Source organism: Pelecanus crispus, chromosome 15, assembly GCF_030463565.1.
Source record: "Pelecanus crispus isolate bPelCri1 chromosome 15, bPelCri1.pri, whole genome shotgun sequence".
Lineage (NCBI taxonomy): Eukaryota > Metazoa > Chordata > Aves > Pelecaniformes > Pelecanidae > Pelecanus > Pelecanus crispus.
In genome coordinates, this window is record NC_134657.1 from 1951179 (window position 1) to 1975753 (window position 24575).

Below are 24575 nucleotides of genomic sequence, written 5' to 3' on the forward strand. Positions count from 1 at the left end.
GCATGAAAGGGCCCCTCGTACCGACTGGGAGAGGAGGGGCGCATCTCCTCTGCCTCCTCTCTGGGCTTGCAGACTTCAGAAGTGGCTGGTTTGAGACAATTCGCTTTCTTAGCGTACAGAGGAAAGGAGAAGTCATTGAAAAAGGAGTAGAGAAGTTTCTCCTTGGGCGTGGCTACCAGAGCAAGTTATCCTGAGACCAGGTAGGGCTTGAATTTACAGTGTGCCTGGCACCGCAGGGTAACTGCTCGCCTGAGCACCCTCATCCCGTGACGGGTGCGAGATAGTCCGGTGCAAGTAGCGCAGGCAAAGAGCATTCACACAGGCTCTTAACGCAAAGCAGCTGAAACGCTGTAAATCTGCCCCCCGCTCTGGCTTTATATTACAGTAATTTATGGTGTAGTCGTGCCTTTAGATGGGAATAACGAGAAAGCGGAGCTCTTCCAAAGCAACCAGGCTGGGGCTTGGAAGGAGGCAGCAGCAAAGTGCTTCCCTGTGTCCAGCGGGTGATCAAAGGAGGAGGAGAGGGCTCCTCCAGTTGGAGCAGGAGCAGGAGGCAGCGTGCGAAGCTTGGAGCGTCGGGAGAAGACAATGTCATCCCTCCTTGTGACCTTGGAGTGCTTTGAAGGATCCCAAGGAACAAGTGCAGTGGGCTCTGGTGTGTGAGATGAAGCAACGCAAGAGGGGAATGGTTTGGAAAAGACTCTTGGCTTTCTCTTCCTCAGCTTTAAAACTGCGGGCTCTGATGTGCGTGCCGAGGGATTCTTTCAGTCCGGGAGTGCGGTTTGTGAGCACCGACTGACCATGCTTGGAACGAATCGCCGGGAATTTCCTCTGTAATGAGGGAAGGCTTTCGCTCTTGTTAAGAACACGCTGTGCACTGAGCAGATCGGCGCTCTGTGCCCACGGCTACCTGTTAGCCTGGGGGACCCGGCGAGCAGAGGACCCTGTGGCATCGACTGAGACCTTACTCTGAAGCTGTTGTAGTTATTGACAGCTGTGTTTAATAATCCCTTATCCGCTTCTGACAGCGTCGAGATACACCCGCAGAAAACAAAAGTGCAAGAGAGCTGAATTCTCAGAATCTTGGTGTACAGAGACCTTGACTTTTAGGTGGCTGATTTAAATCCAAAACAGATTGTACTAGCTGAAACTTGTTACCATCTGGTTCTTTGCCTTAAGTGAAAAGAGTTTTGTGGTCTCATTCTGGTCCTCAAAAATGTCACCATTGCTAAATTAGTGTTTGTAATAGCAGCAAGACATTCCTTAGTACCTTAAGGTCTGGGAATCTGTGCCAGGAAGCATGTCTGTGTGCCATCTGTGGCATGTTTATAGGCAATCCCCAAGCCCCTCTTTTATTATCTTGGATCCTTTCTGTGGGAGCCGGAATCCTGTTACAACCATGATGTTTATTCAATACTTCCCTCCCATCATTCAGAGCCCAATTTAGATTTGAGATGCTTTTAATAAAGTGACGTTTATTAACGGATTGGAATGGAAGGAGGAATGTAATTTAATCGTAACCTGGCCCATTCGTGGCCTGTGATAAGTCAGGTGCCCTGGGACGTAGCGAGTGTTACGGTAGCTGTTCGCTCCTCGTGATGGAGGCAGCTGCCTCCTGTGTTTCGCTGCCCGCGAATGACGTGTTAGCTCGTCTGTCCCCCAAATGCAGCTATTCCTTGTTATCCGAGTCCATGTAGACTTTGCTATGTGTAAAGTCGGGAGAATAAACTTCCATGGCCCCTGGCGCGAGGGGCTCCCTAATTTCATCGTCTCATTTGTGCAAACACCGTGTCTGTCATTTTCTGTGTTAGGAGAGCATCTTTGGTGGACACCTTGGTCGGAGTCGGTTCTCTAAGCGTTGCAGAGAGCTCTCTACCCAGAGAGCTTTTCCGTACCGGAACCTCCTCGGTTTATGTACGGTGCCATTATAGCGGCTTTCATGCCGATTAAAAACGCACAGAATCCTGTCATTTGTAGAGCAGGTATGGTTGTCAGTCAGGATATTAATTAGCAATCGTCTTTGCAGCCACGATGACGTGGACACAGAATGAAAGATTAAACTCGCCTTGCGTAAGTGAAGAAATCGGGGCTGGACCAGCCAAGAGAGAAGGCTGCATGTGCGTGCTGCCCCTCTGAACAGCAGATTTCAGTGTCTTGGGTCTTCTGTCCGCACCAGATAATGACGATAAAGAAAATTTAAACAGCTGAACTCTTGATGGTGCTTTGTGGGCAAGAAACCTGCCTTCCAGACATACGCATTAATGTATTTTTTTCTGAGCAGTCAAGAATTTGACCTCTTGTACTTCTCACTTCTTTTCTTGTGCATGCATCTATACATCCTTCGCAACACGTATTTTTAATGCAGCTCACTAATTCTGAGCTTGCAGGAATATATGACTGCAGGTGGAGATTTGAAAATGCGAGTTATTTAATAGCTGATAAATCCAGGAGAAGTGTAATCTTCTTTTGGCCTTTGTGTTAAAGACCCGCTGGAAGTGCAGCTGAACTCTCTGTTTTGTAATAGGATTAGTAGGTTTTTGATTGGGTTAATAATGCTGGGAATATTTGCTCATATAACATATTTCATTATTTTTTATTCATTGCTGTGCCTTTGACCTCCTTCGTTTAAATCTGGGCAAATCTGTGCTGGAAACGTAAAGCATGTCTGTGTCTCAGCACCTGCTGTCGGTGCCTTTTGGGCTTCGGGGTGCTTTTGTGTAGGGATGCTCAACTTCATGGGTGTCTTCTAATTTGGGGAGAGCAGCGGGGCGTAAGAGCTGCAGGAAGGGAGATCTGGGATAGTGGGGAAGGCATAACGCAGCCTCCGATGCCAATTAACGCTATTAACTTTAATAATCATTTAACCTTGGAAACAGTTAACTTTCAAAAGGCGCGACGTAGGTGGGAGGAATGAATTGGTTTTAACATCGGTGCACTTAGGACTGACTAGAAACAGCCTTAATTCTTTTTTCGAACAAGGAAAGAAAGAAAAATCTGTTACAATTTTCTCATATATGTGTGCAAAGGCAAGATTGCAGCGCAAATGCTGAGTCTCGTTAGGACTTGGTCTGCTTGCAGCCCCACCCCCTCACTGCTGCTAGGGCTGTTCTGAGTGAGAGGTGTATTTAATACTTCTCCGTGTGGTCTTGTGTGCCCAGCGGGGGAAGATAATGTGGGATTTTTTTTACTGCTGCTTGAGCTTTTTCTTTCAAGAGTAACCCTAGCCTGGCTCTGAGTCTTCCCTGGCCCATCCACCCTGGTGTAAACCGAGTTATTTTGAATAAGAAAACTCTCACAGTAGGTGTCTTGGCCACGTGCATCCTGGATGCATGATCTAGCGGAAGAGTTTTCTTTTGGCTTGTGGTACTCTTGTGAATCAAAAGCAGTTTTAAAATTGCCCGTAACCTTTTTTTTTCCTGATTGAAATAGCGTTTTTAATAGAAAATCCAACTCCTCTGTAGCTGTTTTAAAATTCTGCAGATCCCTTTCTTCAAGACTTTTCTGTGCACGTTTTCTGTTCTCACAGTCACGTGGACTGTGCTTTATTTTGACACTTTTCAGACTTTACCGCTTGTTGAACCACATTTTTGTTCATAATGTAAGAAGACAAAATAATGTGAGGCAACTTGCCGTTTTCTTATGTTTAATAATTTCTATTCTGGTATTCCTTCTGTAACAATACCTTCTGTTCCGTGCAATTTAATGGATGTTTTCTTGCATGCTCCGGAAAAAACGTGGCTTTTAAACAAACACAATGTGTTGCAGAAGGCAATATGTCCCAGAAAACACCCAAATCGGCACAAAAGTCAGAGCTTTACACGGTCTGCATTTTGTAAACGTAGAGGGCATAAAATATCCCTGCAACTGGATAAAACTTGGGAGAAGGAGCCCTTGAATTACTGGAGTCCACCGTTAGCTGTTGTGTCAGACTGGGAACTGAAGAATAACCTCCTGAGCCACCTGTAACTTCAGTAGGGAGGACCAGCCTACCCAAGAGGGGTGAAGGTTTGAAATCAATAAACCGCGTGGTTCTCCTGCGAGCCGAAGTCTTGATGTGCTGCTTTCCACTCACGACAAAGCGCACAAAAGGATTTGATGGTTACAGAGCAGTAATTGCACTTTTGGCTCCTTGTAGCCTGCAAGGGCTGCACCCGTGTTCTCCACAGAGCCCTCCTCATAGTGCTGTTAAAAACCAGTAATTTATTTAGTTGCTTTGAGCAAATTCAGACAATTTAAAGTTATACGCAGTGGCATTTCTGGGCTTCAGTGTAATGCAGTAAAACTTGAACGTTTTATCTGATTGCTGCCATAGACTCATAAAAAGGTTAAGGTTGGAAGAGACCTGGAGGTGATCTAGTCCAAGTGCCTAGAGCAGGTTACTCTGGACCATGTCCACTTGGGTTTTGAGTATCTCCAAGGATGGAAACAGCCTCAGAGACAGGCAGAAGATGACGGACTTTTGGAGCTTTTTGTTGGGTCTTGGAGGAAAGTAGGAGGAAAGGCTCAAACTTGCTGCCACTGTTTTGGGGTGTTCAAACACCAGATAGACGGGGCGCTTTGGGACATGGTTTAGTGGGCATGGTGGTGTTGGGCTGATGGTTGGGCTGATGATCTTAGAGCTCCTTTCCAACCTTAGTGATTCCTAGTTTTGCTCTCACTAAAAAATAATCCAGCCACCAAGCCAGGAAACATGAAATTATTACTCTGCCCTTAATTGGCTTAGCGGTAGACTTGGTAGTGTCAGGTTAGTGGTTGGACTGGATGATAAAGGTCTTTTCCAACCTAAACGATTCCATGATTCTATTCTATGATTCTGTGACAGCAGCATGGAGTAGGGGGTCTCAGCTGACTGCAGGTTGTGTTCCTGAGCACAAGTATTCATCCTCAAAGTTCATGTTCTGCTTAAACTGGAATTAAATTTTATAGGACAAGTGAAAGGCACTTTGTAAACTCATGGGTGTCTCTGCTGAGATTCACAGGCCTGCTTCCAACAGTGGAGATGTTGGAATTTCTCCCCCCATCACACGCAGGCACACACATACACTCTCTTTTTGAGTACCTATATTATGGAAAATACTAATTTGCTTAATTATGTGATGGTCATTACCAGACCACCCCCAGGCTGCGAGCCCTGTGCTGCAGTCAAGGCAAGGACCGTCATTTCAGTCTCTGTAAGAAGCCAACTAAATCCATACTGGTATTTACAGATGTTATGAAATGATAATCTGCTGTGGCATTATCCTTGCCCTCGTGCCTTCGTTAACAACAGTTTTGAACCTAGGCAGAGTGTGTGTTGATGGATTTAATAAACAGGTGTCTTTGGGAGGGGGACAGCTACTAGCAGGACATCTGTCCACCTCGATGGCTCAAAATTACGCTTGTTTAAATATTTCACTCGGCATCTTCAGCTGACCACATTGCTGCAGTCTGAAATTTGTCATGGGCTTATCAGCTTGAGCGCCTTATCTTTTTTTTTTTTTAAAAGCAGAAAGATTGTTCTTTCCTCCCAAAAACATGTGTGTTATATTTACCTCCGAGTGAAGCATTGTGTTAACGGCCAATTGCATTCAGCAGTATAGCTGCTGATAAAATAATTGCAATTATTACGTTAAAAATGCAGGGTAAGCCTGAACTTCGGGGAGGTAGCGCATCAAACAGGGACGCTTTCTGTCTTGCTTTTCCTTTTCACTCTCCTCCTTCATAACATCCCTACAGGAATAGTAACCGCAGTGTCTTAAGCAGGAAGGAAAGGAGCGCGTATCTTGTGTCTATATTGTCCTTTGCACAAACCGTCTTTGTCCAGGGAAGAGGAAACCGCGTTTCCTTCACCACCCTCCCTTGGTGGGAATCTGATTATTTATGTTAAAGTTAAAAAAAAAAAAAAGCCCGTAGTTCAGCGGTTGTTACTTGGGACTCTGCTCCCTGTTCAGCTTTGCCCAGTCGAATGCATGACGCTAAACCGTACGCGGCCGTAAAAAAGGTTGTTAAAAATTTAGCAGGGCAGGTAATGACATAGAAGATACACCCCGAGACAACCTGCTGCGGAGCAGTAGAGAGAGCAATGGTTGGTGAGAGAAGTAATTCCTCCTGGGTCAGGATATTTTTATCCTTTTAAAGGCTGAGTATTTACCAACACAGGGAATTCTCTTAAAGGCTGGGCTGATGGAAAAAGGGAGTGGAAACCGATGTGCTTGTGAGGAGGAGGAGGAGAAGCGAGGGTGCCGACTGCTGCAAGCCGGGCAGGCTCGCCTCTGCTCAGTCTTCTCTTTCGCAGTTTGGTGAATCCCTGGAATCCGCACCACCTTTATAGGGTGGGACACCTGGAGCTAACAGAGCATCTGGCGTTTTCAGGAAATGGCTTTTGAAAAAAAACCCCTCCATATCTAAATAAAGGCACCAAACAGTCACAGTTCCTGTTTACCCTTTGCTTCCATCGAAATCCCAACCTGGATGCCTCCTGGTAAACCCGCTGTGCAAAGACTGCGTACCGGTGCCCCAGCCCCTTTCAGCCCCCCCGAGGAGCCGGGCGTTTGCGCTCTAATTGTGTTAAATTCTGTTTTGAAGTGGAAACCTTTAATCTACATAACCTGTTCAGTGTCACAGAAGAGCTCTGGTACTTGCATCATTGATTTTAATGGGGCTTTGAATGTTCCAGGTAATATATACCAATATATGCAGAAAACCGGAGTGTTTGCAAGTTACTGATGCATCTTACAGGGTAGTAGCGCTGGCTGATAGAGAGTCAGCAGACTAGAAATGCCGTGTGTTTTTATTTTACAGAGATGCTATGATGAGGACAAGCTGATTTCAGTGATGCCGGATAATTTGCAAATGAGCTGCTTAAAAAATTGGAAATTCTTGACGCGATGTATACCAAAAAACCTGCGTATTTGAACACGTAGCTGTGAATGAGGACTTATATTGAAACAGAATAATCCAATAGTGTGTCTGATGATATGCAATTGAAGTATCTTTGTAAATAATGAAAGCCAAGCTATGAGCATTTAGAGGGGAATTGTCCTTATTTATTGGTTTAATCGTTGTTGTGCTATTTTTAAAGCTGTAAAGCTGCGATAGTTCACAGGAGTGGTGTGGGAATATGCTTTTATGCGTTATTTGAGAGAGTACTGTGTAGAAAAGCCTGAAATGAATACATTTAATAATTTGGCCTTCTCCATCATCGTTTTTAATATTTGCAGATGAGCTGGTTCTATATGTTACAGACAGACGTTACAGACACTACAGACTTTTTCCTACCATACTCAAATTATTCACATTACACAAGTCATTGCAGACGGCAGCTTTGAAGTCTGCCGTGACCCTGTTCTGCTGGCTGCAGGGCACACAAGGAAGGAAAAAAAAAAAAAAAAAAAAAGAAAAAAGATAGATTTGAATCATCTAGTTACCAAAATAGTCATAAAAATCAACTGTGTTCAAAAGAAATCCTGGAGCTGAGTAATGCCATGTTTGTGTGCAGGTGCAGGCGCTAACCCGAGATGGTTGCAGCATAGGTTTCCAGGTACTGTAGTGACATTGGTACAGGTCCGAGGCAATGTTTTTTGATGTGTCAAGCGCGCTTCGCTCCTGCAGGAGTTCTGTGAGCTGTTTTGGCACTTATTTCTCTTTCCCCGCAGGACTTTATTGCTTGTACGTGCAGCCATTGGGAGGGCTACTGAACTGATGGAGGTGTTACGTTTTTGCTGTGCGTTTCTCACCGAGGTGGGCGTTCCTAGCTCGATAACGTAACCCTGAGGAGAACTGAGCCTGGAGGGCAGAGAGACACTGAGGTCCCGTGTGGCTGCTTTGGCTTCTCGTGGTGTTGATTTGTGAGTGCAGAGGGATTAAAAGATCTAGTTCTTGGCTATCTGAACTCTTCCCACGGGGTTGCCAGCTCCACGGTGAGGTAGCTGAATCCTGGGCATCTCTAGAGATGCCACTGTTGAGAGCTCAGTAACTTAGTTAAAAAGCGTTTTATTTTGTCCATTCCGTTGCCAGCGTACTAATTTTAGGTCAAAAGCTGCTTCATCCCCAGTTCAGTCACCGCTGCTGCAGGTGCTGCAGCCCCCGGGAGGACGGCAAGGGAGGCAGCAAGAGCAGGAACCTCTTCATCCCTTTCACTTGATGCTCCCGGCGTTCACAAGCCAGCACCCAAATGAAAAAATGAGCCTTTTGTTTGCAGCGTGGCTTGTAGGCTGTAGTTGTAGGAGATTCTGGGCTGTTCTCAGCTGCTCTGGCTGTAGCTGTTATCTCCGCTTTGCAATAATACCGCTTTTCCTATCAGATTAAAAAAAAAAAAAAAAATCTTGCCGTGATTTGGAAGTCTTAAACACTTTCACAGTCACTTGAAGCCGGCACCGCTGCTGAAAGAGCCCAGGAACGGGAGCAAACCCTTGGGTTTGGGGGAAGAGAGGACAGCTGCTTCTGCCGATACCGTGAGGTCGTGCTGATGTGCGCCTTCCGTAAAATTGAGGCCGTTCAGAAACCAAAGCTTGAGGAAAAATAAACGTGCTGGCTTTGTCGGAGGGGGCAGTCTGAAGAACGGCTGTTCTGCTGCGCGCTTGCCTGCGGGTGAGTTTGTTAGGTAGAAATGAGGATACAGGTTTTAAATTATAATCCTCTTACTTTTTAAGAGCTGAATGCTGAGAGATTTCCGCTCGTTGGGTACTGCGTGGTTGCAGTCGTTTGGGCAGCGCGGTGATTCCATTTCAGGCTGTGGGAGGGCAGAGCAAACCCAGCTCAACAAATAAAGGATGATTCAGAATTAAAAGCCGCATCCTCGCTGGCACCATCCGTCCGTGCTTGTGAACGAGTGACGGTTTGTGCTGCTGCAGGGGATTTCTTCACCTGCATCCGAGGCCAAACTCCTGCCGTCCAGGCCAGTGACCCAGGGGAAAACTCTGAGAGCTGGTGCATCAACACAGCCTGTCCCGCGTTCCCTGTTGTGGTTTTCCTTGAGGAAAACAGCTCAGCAGCTGGAAGAAAAACTGAGTCCGTGCAATGGAAATAAAAAGGAAACACCCGTGCAACGATCTTGCCGATGACTCTTGCAGGGCGCTCTCCTGTCCGTTGCTCCAGGGGCAGCTGCATTTTGTGTCAGGTAGCTTGTATAAATGAGGATTTATAAATTTAGGGACAGGACCTCTCAGGGTAAAGTACAGCGAGCGTTACTCTACGTGCCCACCTGATGTGGCTTTAAGCCGTATTTAGCATTTAACCGGGTCAGTGAATGCCTGGGTAGAAGACCACTCTTGTGCAGAAACACATTTACATCCAGAGAAGCGTGTGTGGTTTTGTTTGGGGGTCGTTTGGGGGCAGAGATGGATCCTGCAACAGTTTTATCCTATTCCCATCCGATGCATGCTTTTGATATTTCACATCTCAACATAAACAGGTTAAAAAATCTTGTTGACAGTCCATGTGGTGACACTTCCAGTAAGCTTTTAGCTGGGTTCTCTCCATTTGTGGGTGTAGCGACCTGAGCGCTCAAACGAGATACAAACCACGGCAGCAAGGTATCGTATTTTTTATTCACATGGAAGAATTGCATTGCTTTCTGTTGTGACCACACACGAGAAATGGCCTTTGGGGTTGCTCCGGGATAAGAGAGGGCTGCCTTTGGCCCCAGCACGCTTCGTATTGTTATAAAATGTTTTGCTTACGCTGTCATGTTCCTCCCAAAGAGATTAAAGCTTTTTGCTGGCGTTGAGCAGAGTTGCAGCTCACCCGGGACAGGAGCGCGGTCGCTGCGTTGGTGTTACTGGGGAGTAACTGGAAGTCTGAAGGTTTTCTCACCCAAGGTCACAGCGATAGCGATGGTAATAGAGCGGCAAGCTCCTGAGTCACGGTCATGTGTTGGAACTACAAGACCATTTCTCCTCCTCGTATGTAACTCCAGTAAATATAGACCCAGCCGAACTCCTTCCCTAAGTCAAGAGAGGATTCAAGAAACGGCGACAGCGCTTAACCCCTTCCCGCGCCAAACCCAACCACGCTGCCGAAGGCAGAAGGCTCAGCGAGTGACACCTTTCTGCCTGCGGATTTAAGAGTTTTGTTCCCCGAAAAAATTTCCACCGGCTGCGGGAGGCAGAGAGCTGCGTGAGTCAGCTGTTTCTGAACCTGATGTGTGTACTTTGCCTGTTTATTCCCAGTGCAGTCAGTACCGAGGGAGTCACGTTACGCAGCAGGCTCAGTGTTTATTAACCAGCTCAGGAACTGATCTAAGAATAACTTTTTTCATTTGTTTTGTTGGGAGTGATTTTTTTTTTTTTTCGCTTAGCACAGTCAGCAGCCCAAGGTGGAAACCGCACAAAAAACGGATAGAAAGGGTTTTCCCCAGCAAGTTGCGGGAATACATAAACACACATCTATTATTGCCTTCCCCCCCATGAATAGCCACATCTGAAATATAAAATCACTGAGATGAAAGCTTTAAGGGAAGCAAATTGCTCTGCCTTGAAAGTGGAGCAGCTCAGCAGCCACCCGTTCTGTTCCAGCTCGGGGTGCTGCAATTAGTTGAACTTCAGGGATTTCGATGCCAGCGTTTAGATGCCTCTGAAACAACATTTTTATACAGTGATGTTTGCTTCCCTGCCTTCCCCTCCGTGGTAGTTTATTTAGGGGATTTTTGGAGCATTTCCTCGCTGACCGTTTCATTTGTTCACCTCATCCTCAGCATTTCAGCCACAGTGCATAAAAGCCACATATTTCCAGCGTGACTGCATGTGATTATTTTACTTTGTTTACCTATTTAGACGCTCGGCACAGAAAAAAGTCCTTTTGACAGATGAATAGACGCGATACTTTTCATCAGCTGACTTGTCCGAAAAGCAGTGGAGTGCTGTGATTTATTCTGTCGGATGTTTTGATAGTTTATTTAGGCTGCCATGTACTTACATGTGAACTTAGTACCCGGAGAAATTTATAAAGCGCTTGTTTTCCTCCCTTTCTCCCCCCCCATTACAGTTTTAACACAAATACGGGTTAAGGCACACCTCCATCTGGTTTGAAGCGTGCGAGCAGCAGCGTTTGTTGTTGTGTAATCGTTGTGAACCATCTTTGTTTAGGTGATGTTTGTTGTCTTCAGCAGGATTTGCATTGCACTCCTTCCTCAAGGCTGCAGCTGTGAACCTAGCACCTGGAGCGGTCGGCTGGGTTAGCAACAGCACTGGCTGTCCAAAGTTACCTTGTTTTGATGACAGCTTAACAGCGAAACCCTTCAGTGGCTGCAGTTGAAGCCTGCGTATGCTTTTTTCTTTATTTATAACTTAACGCTATACTTACTCTGGTGGGGTTTAAATATGAAAGCAAATTTAATGCTGGATTGCGTCATCTTGCATTTGCCCCTCAGCCCTGCTGGTGTCAGGAAAGACATCTGAGGTGGCTGTCTTTGGCGCTGTATTCAAAAATGCCTGCTTCACAGTTTTTCTGCTAAAACTCATCCTTTTTTAGACTTTGTGATAACTGCGCTTCCTTTCTTTCAAATTTCCTTTTGCTTGGGTGAGAAAACTTGGGCTGTTTTGGAGGTGGGTAAAGACTGGGGTGAGCGTGGAAGTTGTTTCTGACTCAGGCTTTGTTCTGTTGCGGGCAAGTTAAGCTTGAAGAACACACGTTTCATGAGCCTGAAGAAGGGGGAGAAAGCGGATATTTTCCTCCCTTTTTGCTGAGATGCTATGGGAGCAGCAACTGAAACTGTCTGGGCTAAGGTCTCTTCTCTTGAGATGCAGAGCCAGAGGCAGAAGGAGCTGGTGGTCAACTGGTCCGCTTCCATGTGAGTGTTCCTAACATTTCCTGACAGTCACCTGCCCTGCGTGCTTGCTGCTGTCTGCTAGGATACGAAGAGTGGCATCGGGACCCTTGGCAAGGTGCGTGGACGGACACAAAGCCGATGATCCTCCAAGGGGAGAAGCCTTAATCTCATGTTGGGCAGAGATCCCAGGTGCGGAAAGTCGGCAGCAAGATACTACAAATGCAGGACAGCTTCTCTAGGTCGTGGACGAAAAGATAGCAGAGTTTCCCCGCGTCTCGTTAGCGCTCGATTATTCTACGCCGTGCTGCGATCGCTCACTGCTATGGTGTCGTTACTGCTGCGAGATATGGTACATACTGTTTATTATACAGCATTGACACGAACAGCTCAAGCAGAATCACACTTGTCAAATAAAAGGGGAAAATATTTGATGCTGCATCTGACATCTCAAAAAAATTAGAAGACTTCTTGCAAATTAGTTGTTAACATGAATTAGAGGTTTTGCCAGTGGTAAGAAGGGAGGGAAGCGCTGGCTGGAGAGGATTAGACCAAATGAGCTCCTGGAGAGGAGGGGCAGCGGAAAACCTGCCCGGCTTACCTGCCAGAGGTTGCTGCTTCCATAGCAGGAGCTGATTAAAGCATTTAATTGCTCTTGAACCAGAGTCTTTGCTGCTGTATTGATATAAATTACTACAGAACAACATTCTTCAGCTAAATATTCTACCAAGTGTGCTTTGGCGTCCTAAATCACAGCAAAGATCTAGTGATATACTTGAAGATGTACATTTTTGTCATCTCTTTGACCCAAAAAGCAGCGTGAAAATCGGGTAGAAAATAACAGAACATCCTGCCTAGTTACCTTGTGTAGTAGGAACACTGTCCTTAAGTGTCTGTGTATTGGCGTTTAAGTTCTGCTCTTCAATGATCAGTTTGAGTGTGGCCCCAAGGTGGGAATAGGAGGTGGTGCAGCAGTAGGTGTTTGGGATGGGACTATTTTGGGGCTATGCTCAGTCCCCTCATCCCCTCTACCACGTTTTGGGGTTTTTTTGTTGTGCTTGGTGTTTTTTCTGAGACTGGAAAATTCCTTGGTTGGATTGTTTCTAAACTATATTTTCATTTACCTTGTATTACATTTTGATCAGCAGGAGATTAAGCAGGGATTTTATGTCTAGGGATGAAAAAGAAGAAAATAAAGAATAACACAGAGACCCCAGCTGTCTCCTAGGCACTCTGCAAGTGGTAGGTGTCTTTCAGCGATGAGATGTACTAGGTGCTCTTCCAAAATAAGACACATTCTTGCTCCAAAACCGTCCTACACGCGCTCATATTGAAAGGGCTGAGGAGGCTGAGCTGTGGGTAGGGTCTGTGCCTCTGCTGGAGGACTCAGTCTGGGAGGTGAAAAGTAAATACGTGCCTTACCCAATGGCGTACCGTTATGCCCGCTTTATTTTGTAAGAAAAACTCTTCTTAAATTGCTTTCTTTTCCTTAAAAGCATACACCCCTCATCTTGTAAGGACTGGTTGACTCTCCCTTCAAAGCCAGAACATGCCTGATTACACTTGGCGTAGTCTGCTAATTCAGACTTGGACGTTTTGCAGGCTTCCAGACTGAGTTTCTTTCTAGAAACAGCGCGTTTTGCGTTGCTTCTACACCACTCCTTGAGCTATTTGCCTAAAACAGAGCTTCAGGCTTTGTGCTGGATCATCTCTCTCCATAGCTAAAGTTTTATAAGTTTCTTTTTTTCTTTCTTTCATACAAACAGGTTGGGCCTACCAACTGTAACTTAGTTTTATTGTTTAAAAACTTAATTATTCAAATCAAATATAGCACAGTTCAAATCAAAGATACCCTGAAATGTGCCTGAGGGCTGGTGCGGTGAAACCTATTCTCTCAATACCACATTACAGACTGAAGGGTTCCCTTTATTCCTTAGACCTGCTCTTGAATTTTAATGCAAGGGCCATGAAATTCGAAGATGAGAAGGGATTCTTCAGCAAGGCTTGCGGTGTGAATATATCATAATTCTGTATACAGAGAGCTATTGCAATGTTTTTAAGCACATCCTCTCCCATAACCTGTACCATGAGCCCAAAGACTTTCTCCCAGAGGAGACCCAAGACCTGAGGAGCTCCTTTATTCATCAAGTAAAGCTGGCGGTACGTAGGCAGGAGGTTAGCAGGGACCATGGTTACCATTAGTAATGCCAATATCCAGAGCTGGCACTACAAGAGATAGACAGCGAAGGGGGAAGAGCTGAGGAGCTGGAGAAGTGGCTTGCGATGGAGTCGTGCAGGAACTACAGGGCAGCACGTAGAGCTTGGGCTGATTCCTCTTGAAGGCGAAGGCTGTTGCAGGCTAGTGGCTGGGTTTTATGCTATTCCAATAATAAACTATTTAAAAAAAAAAAAGGTAAGTTATAATCTTTTTGTTCAAAAAAAAAAAGGAAAAAGGGTGCTCTGAAAAGTTACTTCTAGATGTCTTGTTAAAACGTGTAATCGGCATAACTCTACAGCTCCAGTTTAGTGTTACTTTGGGCAAATAACATGAGGGAGAGCATCTGGTGGCATAAATTGTTATAGCCTATTGAAATCAGTGGAACTATGAAAAATTTACACAACCCATGGTCTGCCTTACATCTGTAACGATTCTGGGCCATTTCATTGCGTTGCAAATGCTTTAAAGCGGCAGTGGCTTGTATTAAACGCGTTCGAGCGTGTTTCTTGTCGTTTGTCTTTTTCTGGAGGATTTATCAGCAATACCTACAGTTCCAGCTTTCCTTGGAGACAGGTTCAGAGGAGGCCTTTGGAAAGTGCGTGGCCAGGGGTTCGGGCAACACAGGGTTTCAGTGACGCGGTGCTGCGCTGACGTGCCTCTTCGCTATGTTTTCCGCTGGGGAGCTTAGCGTAGCGCTGATAAATTGGTTGGGTCCTTGACAGAGAAGGCTTTCTCCATCGCAGTCGCCTATGTCGTCTGTATCTCGGTGTTCATCAGCAGTCCGTCTGGTAACGCGTCCGGTTCCTGTCTCCTGGGATGAATCATTTGATACAGTTGGGTTTTATTTACTTTTCTTGTTCCCTGGCAGGCTCCTTACCCCTCAGGACAGAATGCAGCTCCAACCACGTTGGTGTACCCTCAAGCCCCTCAAACAATGAACACCCAGCCTCAGACCCGCTCGCCGGTAAGGGAGCCCATGTTTGCATTATCTTACCTTCTTTATTCCTCGTTTGTGAGTTTTTCTGTGTGTATGTGTGTGTCTATAGCACTTGGCCGGTTCTCTGGAAAGTGTGTTTTACTGAACTGGAAGCATGTTCCAAATGGCAAATCTTGATTGAATTTTTCAAACGCTGTCCTGGTAGGATAATTTTCCTTTTCAAGTGGCTTATCAGAAAAGAAGCCATGGAGGGATTATCATCTATGTTCAAATAACGCGATTTATTTTTAGCATAGTTGCTTTCAGGTTCACTTCATTTTAGAGTAATTTAGATTCATTACCAGAATCTTTCTCTTTTCTTCATTTTTTTTTTTTCTTTAAGGAAATATTTCATAAAGTGATAGACCAAAGATCAGTAAATGAAAGCGATTCTCTGCAGCAGCACTCAGTCTCCAGTGGCCTCTGGGCATTACTTCTGAATCAGTGCCACTGGCTCAGTTCTAACCATTTACTGCCTAGCACCCCGTAGGTGCTCACGCATTTAACATAGAGCTTCTGTGTACCCCGATCTTTTTGTGGTAAACCCCTTTTTCATCCAACTTCAGGTTTGATTGTCCTCTGTAATCTTTTTTTTTTTTTTTTTTTTTTGGTGCGTTGTGTATTGTGATACTGCTCTGCTATGGTAGGACTTTGGTTCCCCAAACCAGACTCTTTTTGGGGAATCTCCGCTCGTAGCGCAGTTCCACACGATGCTAGGAGACCCTCCGAGGGCATCAGATGCTTAGCCCAGCTTCTGGAGGCACGGTAGATGACCATCACGATGTCTGCAGCCTCAGTTAGCCAAGGCAGCAGCAATCCCTGCGCCTCTTGCAAATCCGCATCTGCGTCGTAACGCTTTCAGGTTACCTACAAAACCCCTGCACCGTTCCCAGCACTCTTCTCTTTTTAGAATAAGATGAACGCTGCTGAAGCGTGGCAACTGAAAGCCTCCAAGACAGAAGTCTTCTGTTTGTCCACATAACAGGTATATATACACGCACAGGGCAAGCCTTCCCCCCGTGTGCGGCCGCACCCACGCGCTTGCCCCGCTTCTGGAGGTTTCGCCTCCAGGGGATTCGCAGGAGGGTTAGTTCTGAGGCCCGTTAACCTCTGTGTTGATGAACGAGCCAATTAACGCCAGTTTTGATGAAGTTTCTGTGATGTGGACAGCTGCGAATTTGTAACCGGATTCTCCCCCCCCCCCACCTCCTTAGTCCCCCGTTCTGATCAGTAACGTGGGATACTGATGGTAAAAAACCTCTTTTCTCAGTAAGTATAATCGTCTTCTTTATCTTTAATTGTTGAAAAGCGCAAATAAGTTGATATGGTTAGAACTGGAGCAAAAACCTGACTGAAGAGCTGCATCTCTAAACCAGTTTTTTTGACAGCCCAGCAGAACAGTGCCAATACATTGCACAGACAACTGGAAGAGGAGGAAGGTTTTGGAACAGAGTCCGGTTTACAGGTCCCTGGCTGGAAGAGGCTGGATAAAATACTGCATTGTAAGCAATATAACAAACTGTACTCCTTCTTGCAGGCAATTGTGCCGATGGCACTGTTTTTATTTCTTCCTTTCTTTATATATTGTTTTTTTTTACCACATCTGTTTTTGTTGGCTGATCTACAGAAATGCACTGATTTTTTGCTTCTTTGCTAAAAGCATGAGCTACCGTGGCAGTTTCTGCCAGGTGAAGCGGTGACGCAAGGTCCAAAGTTGAATTGCAGTTGGGAGGGTCTGACCTGGTGTAGGACAGAGACCAGGGTCACTTTGGGCTTGCCTCTCCACGGATAACATCTTCAGGAAATCTGGCCCGAAAATGTGTCAAATTGTAGGGTTTTGGCCCCGTTGTTGAGGAGGTATCGAGGAAGAATTTGTCTGCAGTTGTCAGCCACTTTTCTTTTTTTTTTTTTTTTTTAAACTCTCCTGTATGCAGTTTTTGCCATCTGCTCTGCTAGTGACCATTTCCATCCCCATTACTAAAAGCCACACCCATAACATCTCATTCCACCTTCCCACCCCAAAACAGATGCAAGACTAGGCCTGCTCCTGAACTACTCTTGCATTTTGTTCTGGGTTTGATTTACTTTTTTTTTTTTTTTTTTAAATTGTTATTTTTTAATTTATTTTTTAACCGTCTTTTTTGGTGGTGAGGGGAGGGTGAAGAGGGGACGAGGAAGGCGGCAGGATGTCTTTGCCATCCCTAGGCTTCCGTAGCACGGTCCTGTCCGTCACGCAGCTGGTACGGCTGGTGGGCGTAGGTAGGCTGTTGCACTAACGAGGCTGATCCCGACTCCGCTTCCTCGAGCAGCCGGAGCTTCCTCCATCCTGTTTCTGCATCCAAGGGCCATTGGCAATTGCAGGGCTCAGGCTTTTCTGTTCCTTCCAGGACAGCTGCCTTTGCAATCCAACTGGCTTCATGTTTTCTCCCCGTTAGCATCGTAGCATCACTGCGATAGTGAGAATTTCAAAGTGCAGCTCCAGCTGGGGCAAGGAAAACGAAATCAGAGGCGTTCAGCGCTACCAAAAATTATCCGTTAGCTCTTGCCGATGCCGGCCCTGAGCACCAGGTGATTTTAACACAAACGGTCCAATTCTAGGAGGTCTGCCAAAAAAAACACGACTGAAGAGGGTGTTTGAGTGATCCAGGAGTGGTTATTTTCAGAGAGGCTTGAGGTGTGCCAGCTCAGCATCAGCAGATAGAGAACATGCCCCGCTGTCCGCAGAACAGTGAGCAGGACCATAAAGAGTGTGGGTGGCAGAAATGTTGGACCCAGGTTTCATAAAGAAGTTTTCCTTTCTATCTACTACCTTTGTCGGACAGAGGAAAAAAAACCCGAAAGTGTCTATTTTAATCTGAGCCAGCAGTGACTACAGTTTGTTCTGTTGCTTACAGCTACTAATAGGAATAAATCCTATCAACCTGAATTATTTAAAAAAAAAAAAAAAAAATCAATAGCCAATGGTGACCAGTGCAAATTAGATTAGGGTATTTTTCACTAACTTTGAGGTTTTGTTTTTTTGGTTTTTTTTTTTTTTTTCTTGTAATGCATATGACTTTTCACCATGGAATATACTTTAGCTTCTTAAGATACAAGCTTCCAGCTCTTGTTTTAAACACAGTGAGAACAAATCTTTTCTGTGGAACAGTGGTAAGAGAGGTACTTTGGCCCTGAAATTAAGCAACGCAAGGTTTTTGCACCCCATCGTTCTCTTTTTAATTAATTTTTTTTCACTGGTGTAAAACATGGAGTGTGTAGCCCTGCCGCAAAGGCTTGTGTCGGCACTTCCAGGGTACGCTTTATCCCCTTTTCTCAAACACAAGACATTTGAACTGGTTTGGAGGAGTTCTTCCTCTAGCAAAATAAGGGCTTGAAGTGCATTGACCTCCCGAGACTCGTCCGGGTGCCCGTTTCTCGCCGCTGTAGGACCCATCGGCAGAGCCACTGTCTGCTTCGCACCCTGAGCCTTGGGAGGATGCTGAGGGTCCTCGCGTGCTTCTGTCCTGCAGTTGCTAGCAAATTAGAAATTTTAGCTCTTTAGTCTTACAAGATGATCATGCTTTGCTTTTTTGCCTTTAACACAAGGCTTAGGGAAAATTTTCAAAGGTGGGAAAACTCTGGTGAATCAGTGCAGGTCATTCTTTATCAGCTCTTGTACTAGAAGTGCTCTGTGTGTGCATATTTCCTCGTTTCTGAAGGTTTTTATGACTTTTCATCCAAGTGTCACGATGAGGTGAAGGCAGAAGGAATCTATAAACACCGGTATTAGACGACTAGTTCTTGGAAATCTTAAATATAGGCAATTAAAATGTTTATAAAGGAGCAAATCAGCTGGACCAGTGAATCTTTATACTTTGCTTCTCATGTTTGATGGCATTAAAAATCTGGGAGTTAGGGCTGAACCCCAGTCTGCTTTTTCTTCCGGAAAAAAGCTCTTATTAAGAAAAATCAATAATTAGTAGCCAGTTTTGATCACTCTTCTCATGCAGAAAGTAAAACGTACCGAGTCCCTGTAGCATGAATTAAGAGGTGAAGTGTACCGCGTGCTTCGGCACGTGCCGTACGTTGCTAAGCCATCACAACTAGCAGCAGGTAGAGGCACGTGGTGGGTAAAAAGCCACCGTGGGATCTAGTTTCATTTGCTCCGTTTAATTATTGGAGCTATTATCAATAGATTTAACTGCTCTCATCGTGGAGGTCTGCTGATTACACTGAGAATTAAGGGTTTAAAGACCTAACTTGGCCTCTGGAAGAGGATAGCTTGTCATCTTTATTTCTATTTTCCATTTCTTGCATTCATTTTTATTTCTATTTTAACAATCAGTTACTTATTGGAAACTGCTTTTAATGTTTACTGAGCATGTTAAATTCTGAGTACTTTCCTCTGTGTGTAACCCAAGTGGGTGGGAAGTGATTTAGTAACGTGAGCTGGGGGCTGGGAGCCAGGACCTCCTGTGCCCCAGCCGAGCTCTGCCGCTGATGCCTTCGGCTCCCCAGGGACGTCGCGGGTTAACCTGGCTCCTCCGCTTTCGGATGGGGGTGACGGACCCAACTCTCACAGAGGGCTGTATTGTGATCGTTACTGGGGGCGGGGGAAGCTGAAAACGAAATTGCACCGTGTGTATGTGCAAAGAATTGCTGATCGTTGCCTTGCAGGGAATGCCCCGCAGCCCCTCGCCGGCAGGATGCTGGCTGTGCCCGCCTGCTCCTAACTGCTCTGCAGCCATCGGCCTCCATCCTCTGCTCCCACCAAATATTTGGAACGGCTCTGAGTCCAGCTGCTTTAACCATTTACCTCCACCTTAAACAGTTTCAAATCTCCACTGCTGCTTGTTTTAAGTTGTTTTTTCCTTTTATTTTTTTTTTCCCAGGCAGGATAAAGAATGCCTGCATTCATACACTAGAGTATCTTTACAATAACTAGCAGCTTTGGCTGTTGATCTCCCAGCTCTCGAGCAGCACACTTCCCCCGGTAGCGATGTTCACTCGTTATATCTCAGTACCTGTCTGTCACTGTCCTGCAGCAAAGCTTTTGACTGTTTTGTGGTTTGTTTTTTTCTTTTCTTGTGGGTTTATTTTGCATAGAGTGTGACATTTTGGTTTCGTTGTGGTGTTTCTGACTCTTTGTGCCTTTCCTTTTGTGTTTGTTTCTCCCACCTTTCCTCAGTTTGCAGCGGGGCCTCGACCTGCCCATCACCAGGTACAGTACCCTGCCCCTTCATTATCATCCTAAACTAATTGGCTGGGGGAGGCGGGTGGTTGGACGTGGTTCACCCACTAACTCGGAACAAAGGCTCGCTTCCGAAAGCAGCCCCGTTAGTAGATACTAGCACATGCATAACCCTGCTAACAAGCTGCCTGCAACGCAGAGTAACGCTTTTAATTCTCAGTTGGTGTCACTGCGCTCATTAACCACCCCACTTAACGCCGTTTCCATAGGGAAGGAGAACCTGTAGAGCTCGTTGCCAGGTATTTGTGAGATTTGCTTGCCTTTTCAAGTCGCTAGAAACTTTGCCGCGTATTTCCCAAACTAGTCTGTGGATTAAGTTGCCTGAGCTGAAGGTGTCGACGAGAACCAGGCATTCACGTCCCTGAGAAAATCCTCCTTTTCAAACTCGGAGCCAGGCAAATGACTTTCCAATTCATACATTTCTTGTGTGATACGCCTGGTTATCCGTTATCATTACATTGCTTAACGTTGGTTTTACTCGCCCTACGAAAGCTAAACACATAGGAATCTTTGTCGTATTCCTGTTGCATGACTTGGACCTTGTAAGGAACCGCTTAATGAAGAAGAATGAAAATTAGGAATTGCCCTGGCTCATAAAACTCATGGGCAGTGCTTATTAGGGTGGCAGAAGTACCCAGAGGACCTCTTCAGCGTCAGGACAGATGCACAGGTCCCTTCTGTCCTAGTCAAGGTGTCCGAAGTTGTCTTTTCTATCAACTCCTACACTCACCTTTGCCAAAACCCTTTTCCCCTGGGGACTGATTTTGCTGCTGCTTGTAGCTTTTGAGAGGACAGAGGTGGCACCGATGGGTGGAAAAGAGGAGGAGAGGCATGACAAGTGCAGGAAAGCTTTCCCGGATTCGGTTGTTTCCATGTCACTCTTCCTTCCCTTGGCTTGGAAGGAACAGGTTGTTTCCACCAAGTTAACAGAAGAAAAAAAAACCAAACAAACCTCCCGTTAACTCCAGTGATGTCGGGACAGGAGCTTAAGTCATGGAGAGTTTGTTCCAGGAGAATTATTTTGTTCTCGCTTTGCTCCTGGTAGTCTGAGCAGTTTAATACTGTAGAGATGAGCACCTCTGGTGGGAAAGTACTGTCTCAGGAGAGCAGGTAAGTGTGTTAACTGGGCACAGACACCCAAAAAAGCTGATAATCTTTGTTCCTTCCACCTCAGAGAGCAGCATGGAGGCAGGCATCATTCCAGAGCAGGACAAAAAAAAGGCTTAAAAAGTAGAATGAGGCATTTGCACTTGTTTGCTCGCAGGCAAATGTCATGTGAGAGGGAGAGAGAGAAATTATTTTTGTGCGTGGCAAGGGATTGCATTGACAGGCGGTGGCGGAGGAATGTTTGCAGGATGACTGGGCAACGTAGGGAACGACGGAATTAGTATCTTGTTTAGATACTTTTGTTCTTGACCTTAACTTCAGGTCTGTGTTTATATTATGCAATACCGAAAATGCATCGCTGTTCAGAAACTCATTAGTTCTTTCATAGGTTGTTACTAAGGCAAGTTATATATTCAGCGTGAGCCATTTAATATTCTCATAAAAATCACTGAACTCACTGCGAGCAGATTTTGGAGTCTCGAGGCAATGCAGCCGTGGAGGAAATGATTTCAGCGCTTGGTGTCTTTGCTGGAATGACTCTACCACCAATCTGTCAGCCTGATTTAAAACTTTCTTTTGGACCCAGTTATGACCCTGCCTGCAGGTTAAGACTTGTAATTTCCAAGTGTTTTCCTGATTTTATCACTACATATTTAACTGCGTTGCAGTTAGATTTTTGACTCTGTTACATTTGAAGTCTGCTTATAATTATCCGAGAGAAGCTGTCACTGTTAGAAAAACATTTCAGGCTTTATTCCCAGTTATAGCTGTCATCCGCTGGATCAGGACAGGCACAGAGAAACCTGGGCTGTAGATGAGATGTTTATTTCTTTTAATCCAAAACTGGGTCTCTGCCTGTGGTGCGGACTGGGGATGGAGAGAGGGATTTTTGCCACCGACCCGTGCAGGAGGGTCACGGCTGTTGAAGCGAGTTCATCCCGAACCCTGGACTTAGAGGATTCTTGAGACCAATATAAATTATTATTCTCATGTGGGAAACCTTTAACGTGCTGGAATAGTTAAATTGTGTAACATAAGCAACAGGCTTTGGGATTTTGTAACCTAAAAAGTACTAAATAAGTAAATCAGCCACAGTGGTGTTAATATTTGTTGCAACAACATAACATGCTCTTCTGAGAAAGCGGTGGCAAGATGAGGTTTGCAACGATTCCGGTGTCAATCCCAGTGCGATTTTTATTAACATATGCCCGGTATTGATTCTATGTCTTTTTCAGTCAAATAATGGATTGTTCTTTAATGTTATTTCCTGTAATTATTAGATCTTTCAAGTACTCAAATTAGCATGATTGAAGTGCCTGAAGTTGACTGGCAACTTCATGAGCAATTTTTTTTCAGATGGGAGTGCCTGCCCTGGTGGTTGATAGTCAGTTGATGCCACAGAAAGCGTAATGAAACTCCGTGTGAGAGAAAATACTAGAATGAGATTTAGGATGCTATACTAACAGTGGCTGAAGTCAAATGAAAATAGCTGCAGTGGTTCTGATTAAAAGTTAAATGTGTATCAGTCATCCTTGATTCCAGTAACACAGCTGAGAAGTCTCATTTTAGAGGAGAAAGAAAAGGGGCCCTACAGAGTGTTTTGTGGCAGTATTTTTAAATATCCCGTCAACTTGTGTTTTTCTTGAAGTGCTGTAGTGGACTTAGCTACTGCCCTGCCTGGGCTCGCTGCTCCGTTTCCCACTTTGTGCACGGAGCATCCCTCTTCTCCCCCCCCCCCCCCCCCCCCCCCCCTTTCTAAGTGAGGCTCTTGAGTCACTTCGTTGCTTCTGAACCTCATGAAGCACAATGGAAAATAGCACTTTTCTTCTAATCTGAAGTCCGAAATGTAGGATAACCCTTAATTTAAGAAGTGACTTGAGGAGCATACGGGTTATTTTAAAATGGATGCTCAGAAGAGGCCAGTGTAATTAGAAACAGAAATAAGAACAAGTACAAACTGAAATGTCATAGTTCCCTTTCTGACTTATAATCGTTTTTGAGATTAGTTTACTGGTTATGGCAGACTAATTTAGTTTGAGGTTGCTGGTGTAGTTTGTTCCAGTTTTAGCTTGGGGTTACTCGAGTTCTTTTGGGTATAGCTTATACAACAGAAAGCTGGGTTTGGCCGTGTACTGCTGTTAAAAAGCCTTGTGATTTGGAGAGGTCGGGGAATTTACTCCCTGCGCTGACTCAAGACTGACCATTTGGTAGCTTTTGGGAGTCTCAAGTTAGAAAGCAGTCAGAACCAGCTGCCATCGTCACTTCTCTGTCTTCATCCACGAGCGTGTAAAGGAGCTACCAGTATCAAATCCCATGTTCGACACAAAAAGGGGGTTTCCCCGCCCCGTTTTATCATTCAGTAAATAATAAAACTGGGAAAGTCTGAGGCGGGGGGACAGCAAGTCTCCCGTTGAGTCCAAAGGGCTGCACTAGGTTGCTGGTGGCCATGGGGGAAGCAAGGTGCGGACCTGTGCATCATTTCTGCTGCGGCTCCTGCTTCTGGCGCCAGAGCTTTACGCCTCAAGGCTGCAGCTCCTCAGCTGAGCCGCGGCGCCTGTGCTGAAGTTTGAAAGATCAGATATAATGTGCCAGCTTTCGTCTGCAAGTAGACACGGTTCCTGCTGCATTGCCTGCGCAGACACCTCCTCCTCCCTCTTCCAGGTCAGGCTCAGGTTATCCCATCAGCCTTCTTGGTGGGGCCAAAAAGACCAAAAATTAATAACAGGGCTGTCTCGGGGTATGAGAAGCTTAACTGGAGAGCTTGGGTGTGCGATTTGGTAGCGTTGGTGACAACTTGTTGAACTTCCCTTTTGCTTCCTTTCTCTGCAACCTTCTGCAGGGCTCTGTGGGCACATCCTGCCGGCCTTGATCCGATCTAGAAAAAAATAGATGGGTGCCTACACACGTTGTGTTCGATGGGCAAAGCTTAGCGTAGATTTGTTTTCAGTGCTCTTACCACGAGTTTATTTTTCAGTGAAGCTTTCAGAGTACGGAGGGAGTGCTCCGCAGCCATTTCATGGAAGCGATGGCTTAGAAGTACAGAGTAAATAGAAAATCAATTAAAATGCAGTGGTGGTTTATCAGAAGGCAGTTGGTGCTCTCTTTGATCATTGATTTTTCTAGATGACAGCCTCTTATCTGGCTGGCCTTCAACAGACTTTTGACACGGGATCATATGGGAAGAAAATTAAGCAGGAGAAGATGATGGTTAATAAAAGGATATTGGGGCGTGTATACATAAGGAGTGACTAAGCAGTAAATGGCAGGGTAGTGCTGAGAGGGGTAGGCAGGAGGTTAGTAG

The 24575-nt window shown here is 45.4% G+C and overlaps 1 protein-coding gene across 10 annotated transcripts in view; it reads left to right on the plus strand.

Annotated features, from left to right (window-relative positions):
• EIF4G3 (eukaryotic translation initiation factor 4 gamma 3) overlaps positions 1-24575 on the plus strand; it is a 100697-nt gene that overhangs the window by 4090 nt on the left and 72032 nt on the right. For 4 of the 10 annotated variants that reach the window (XM_075721629.1, XM_075721628.1, XM_075721630.1 and 1 more), the window contains exons 1-3: positions 14851-14925; positions 16326-16439; positions 20105-20137. In XM_075721629.1, the coding sequence (XP_075577744.1) occupies positions 14896-14925; positions 16326-16439; positions 20105-20137 (177 nt within the window). In that variant the 5' untranslated portion in view covers positions 14851-14895. Of the gene's footprint in view, positions 1-14829; positions 14926-16325; positions 16440-20104; positions 20138-24575 lie in introns of those variants that run through there. The other 6 variants (XM_075721634.1, XM_075721627.1, XM_075721633.1 and 3 more) reach the window with 4 other exon arrangements.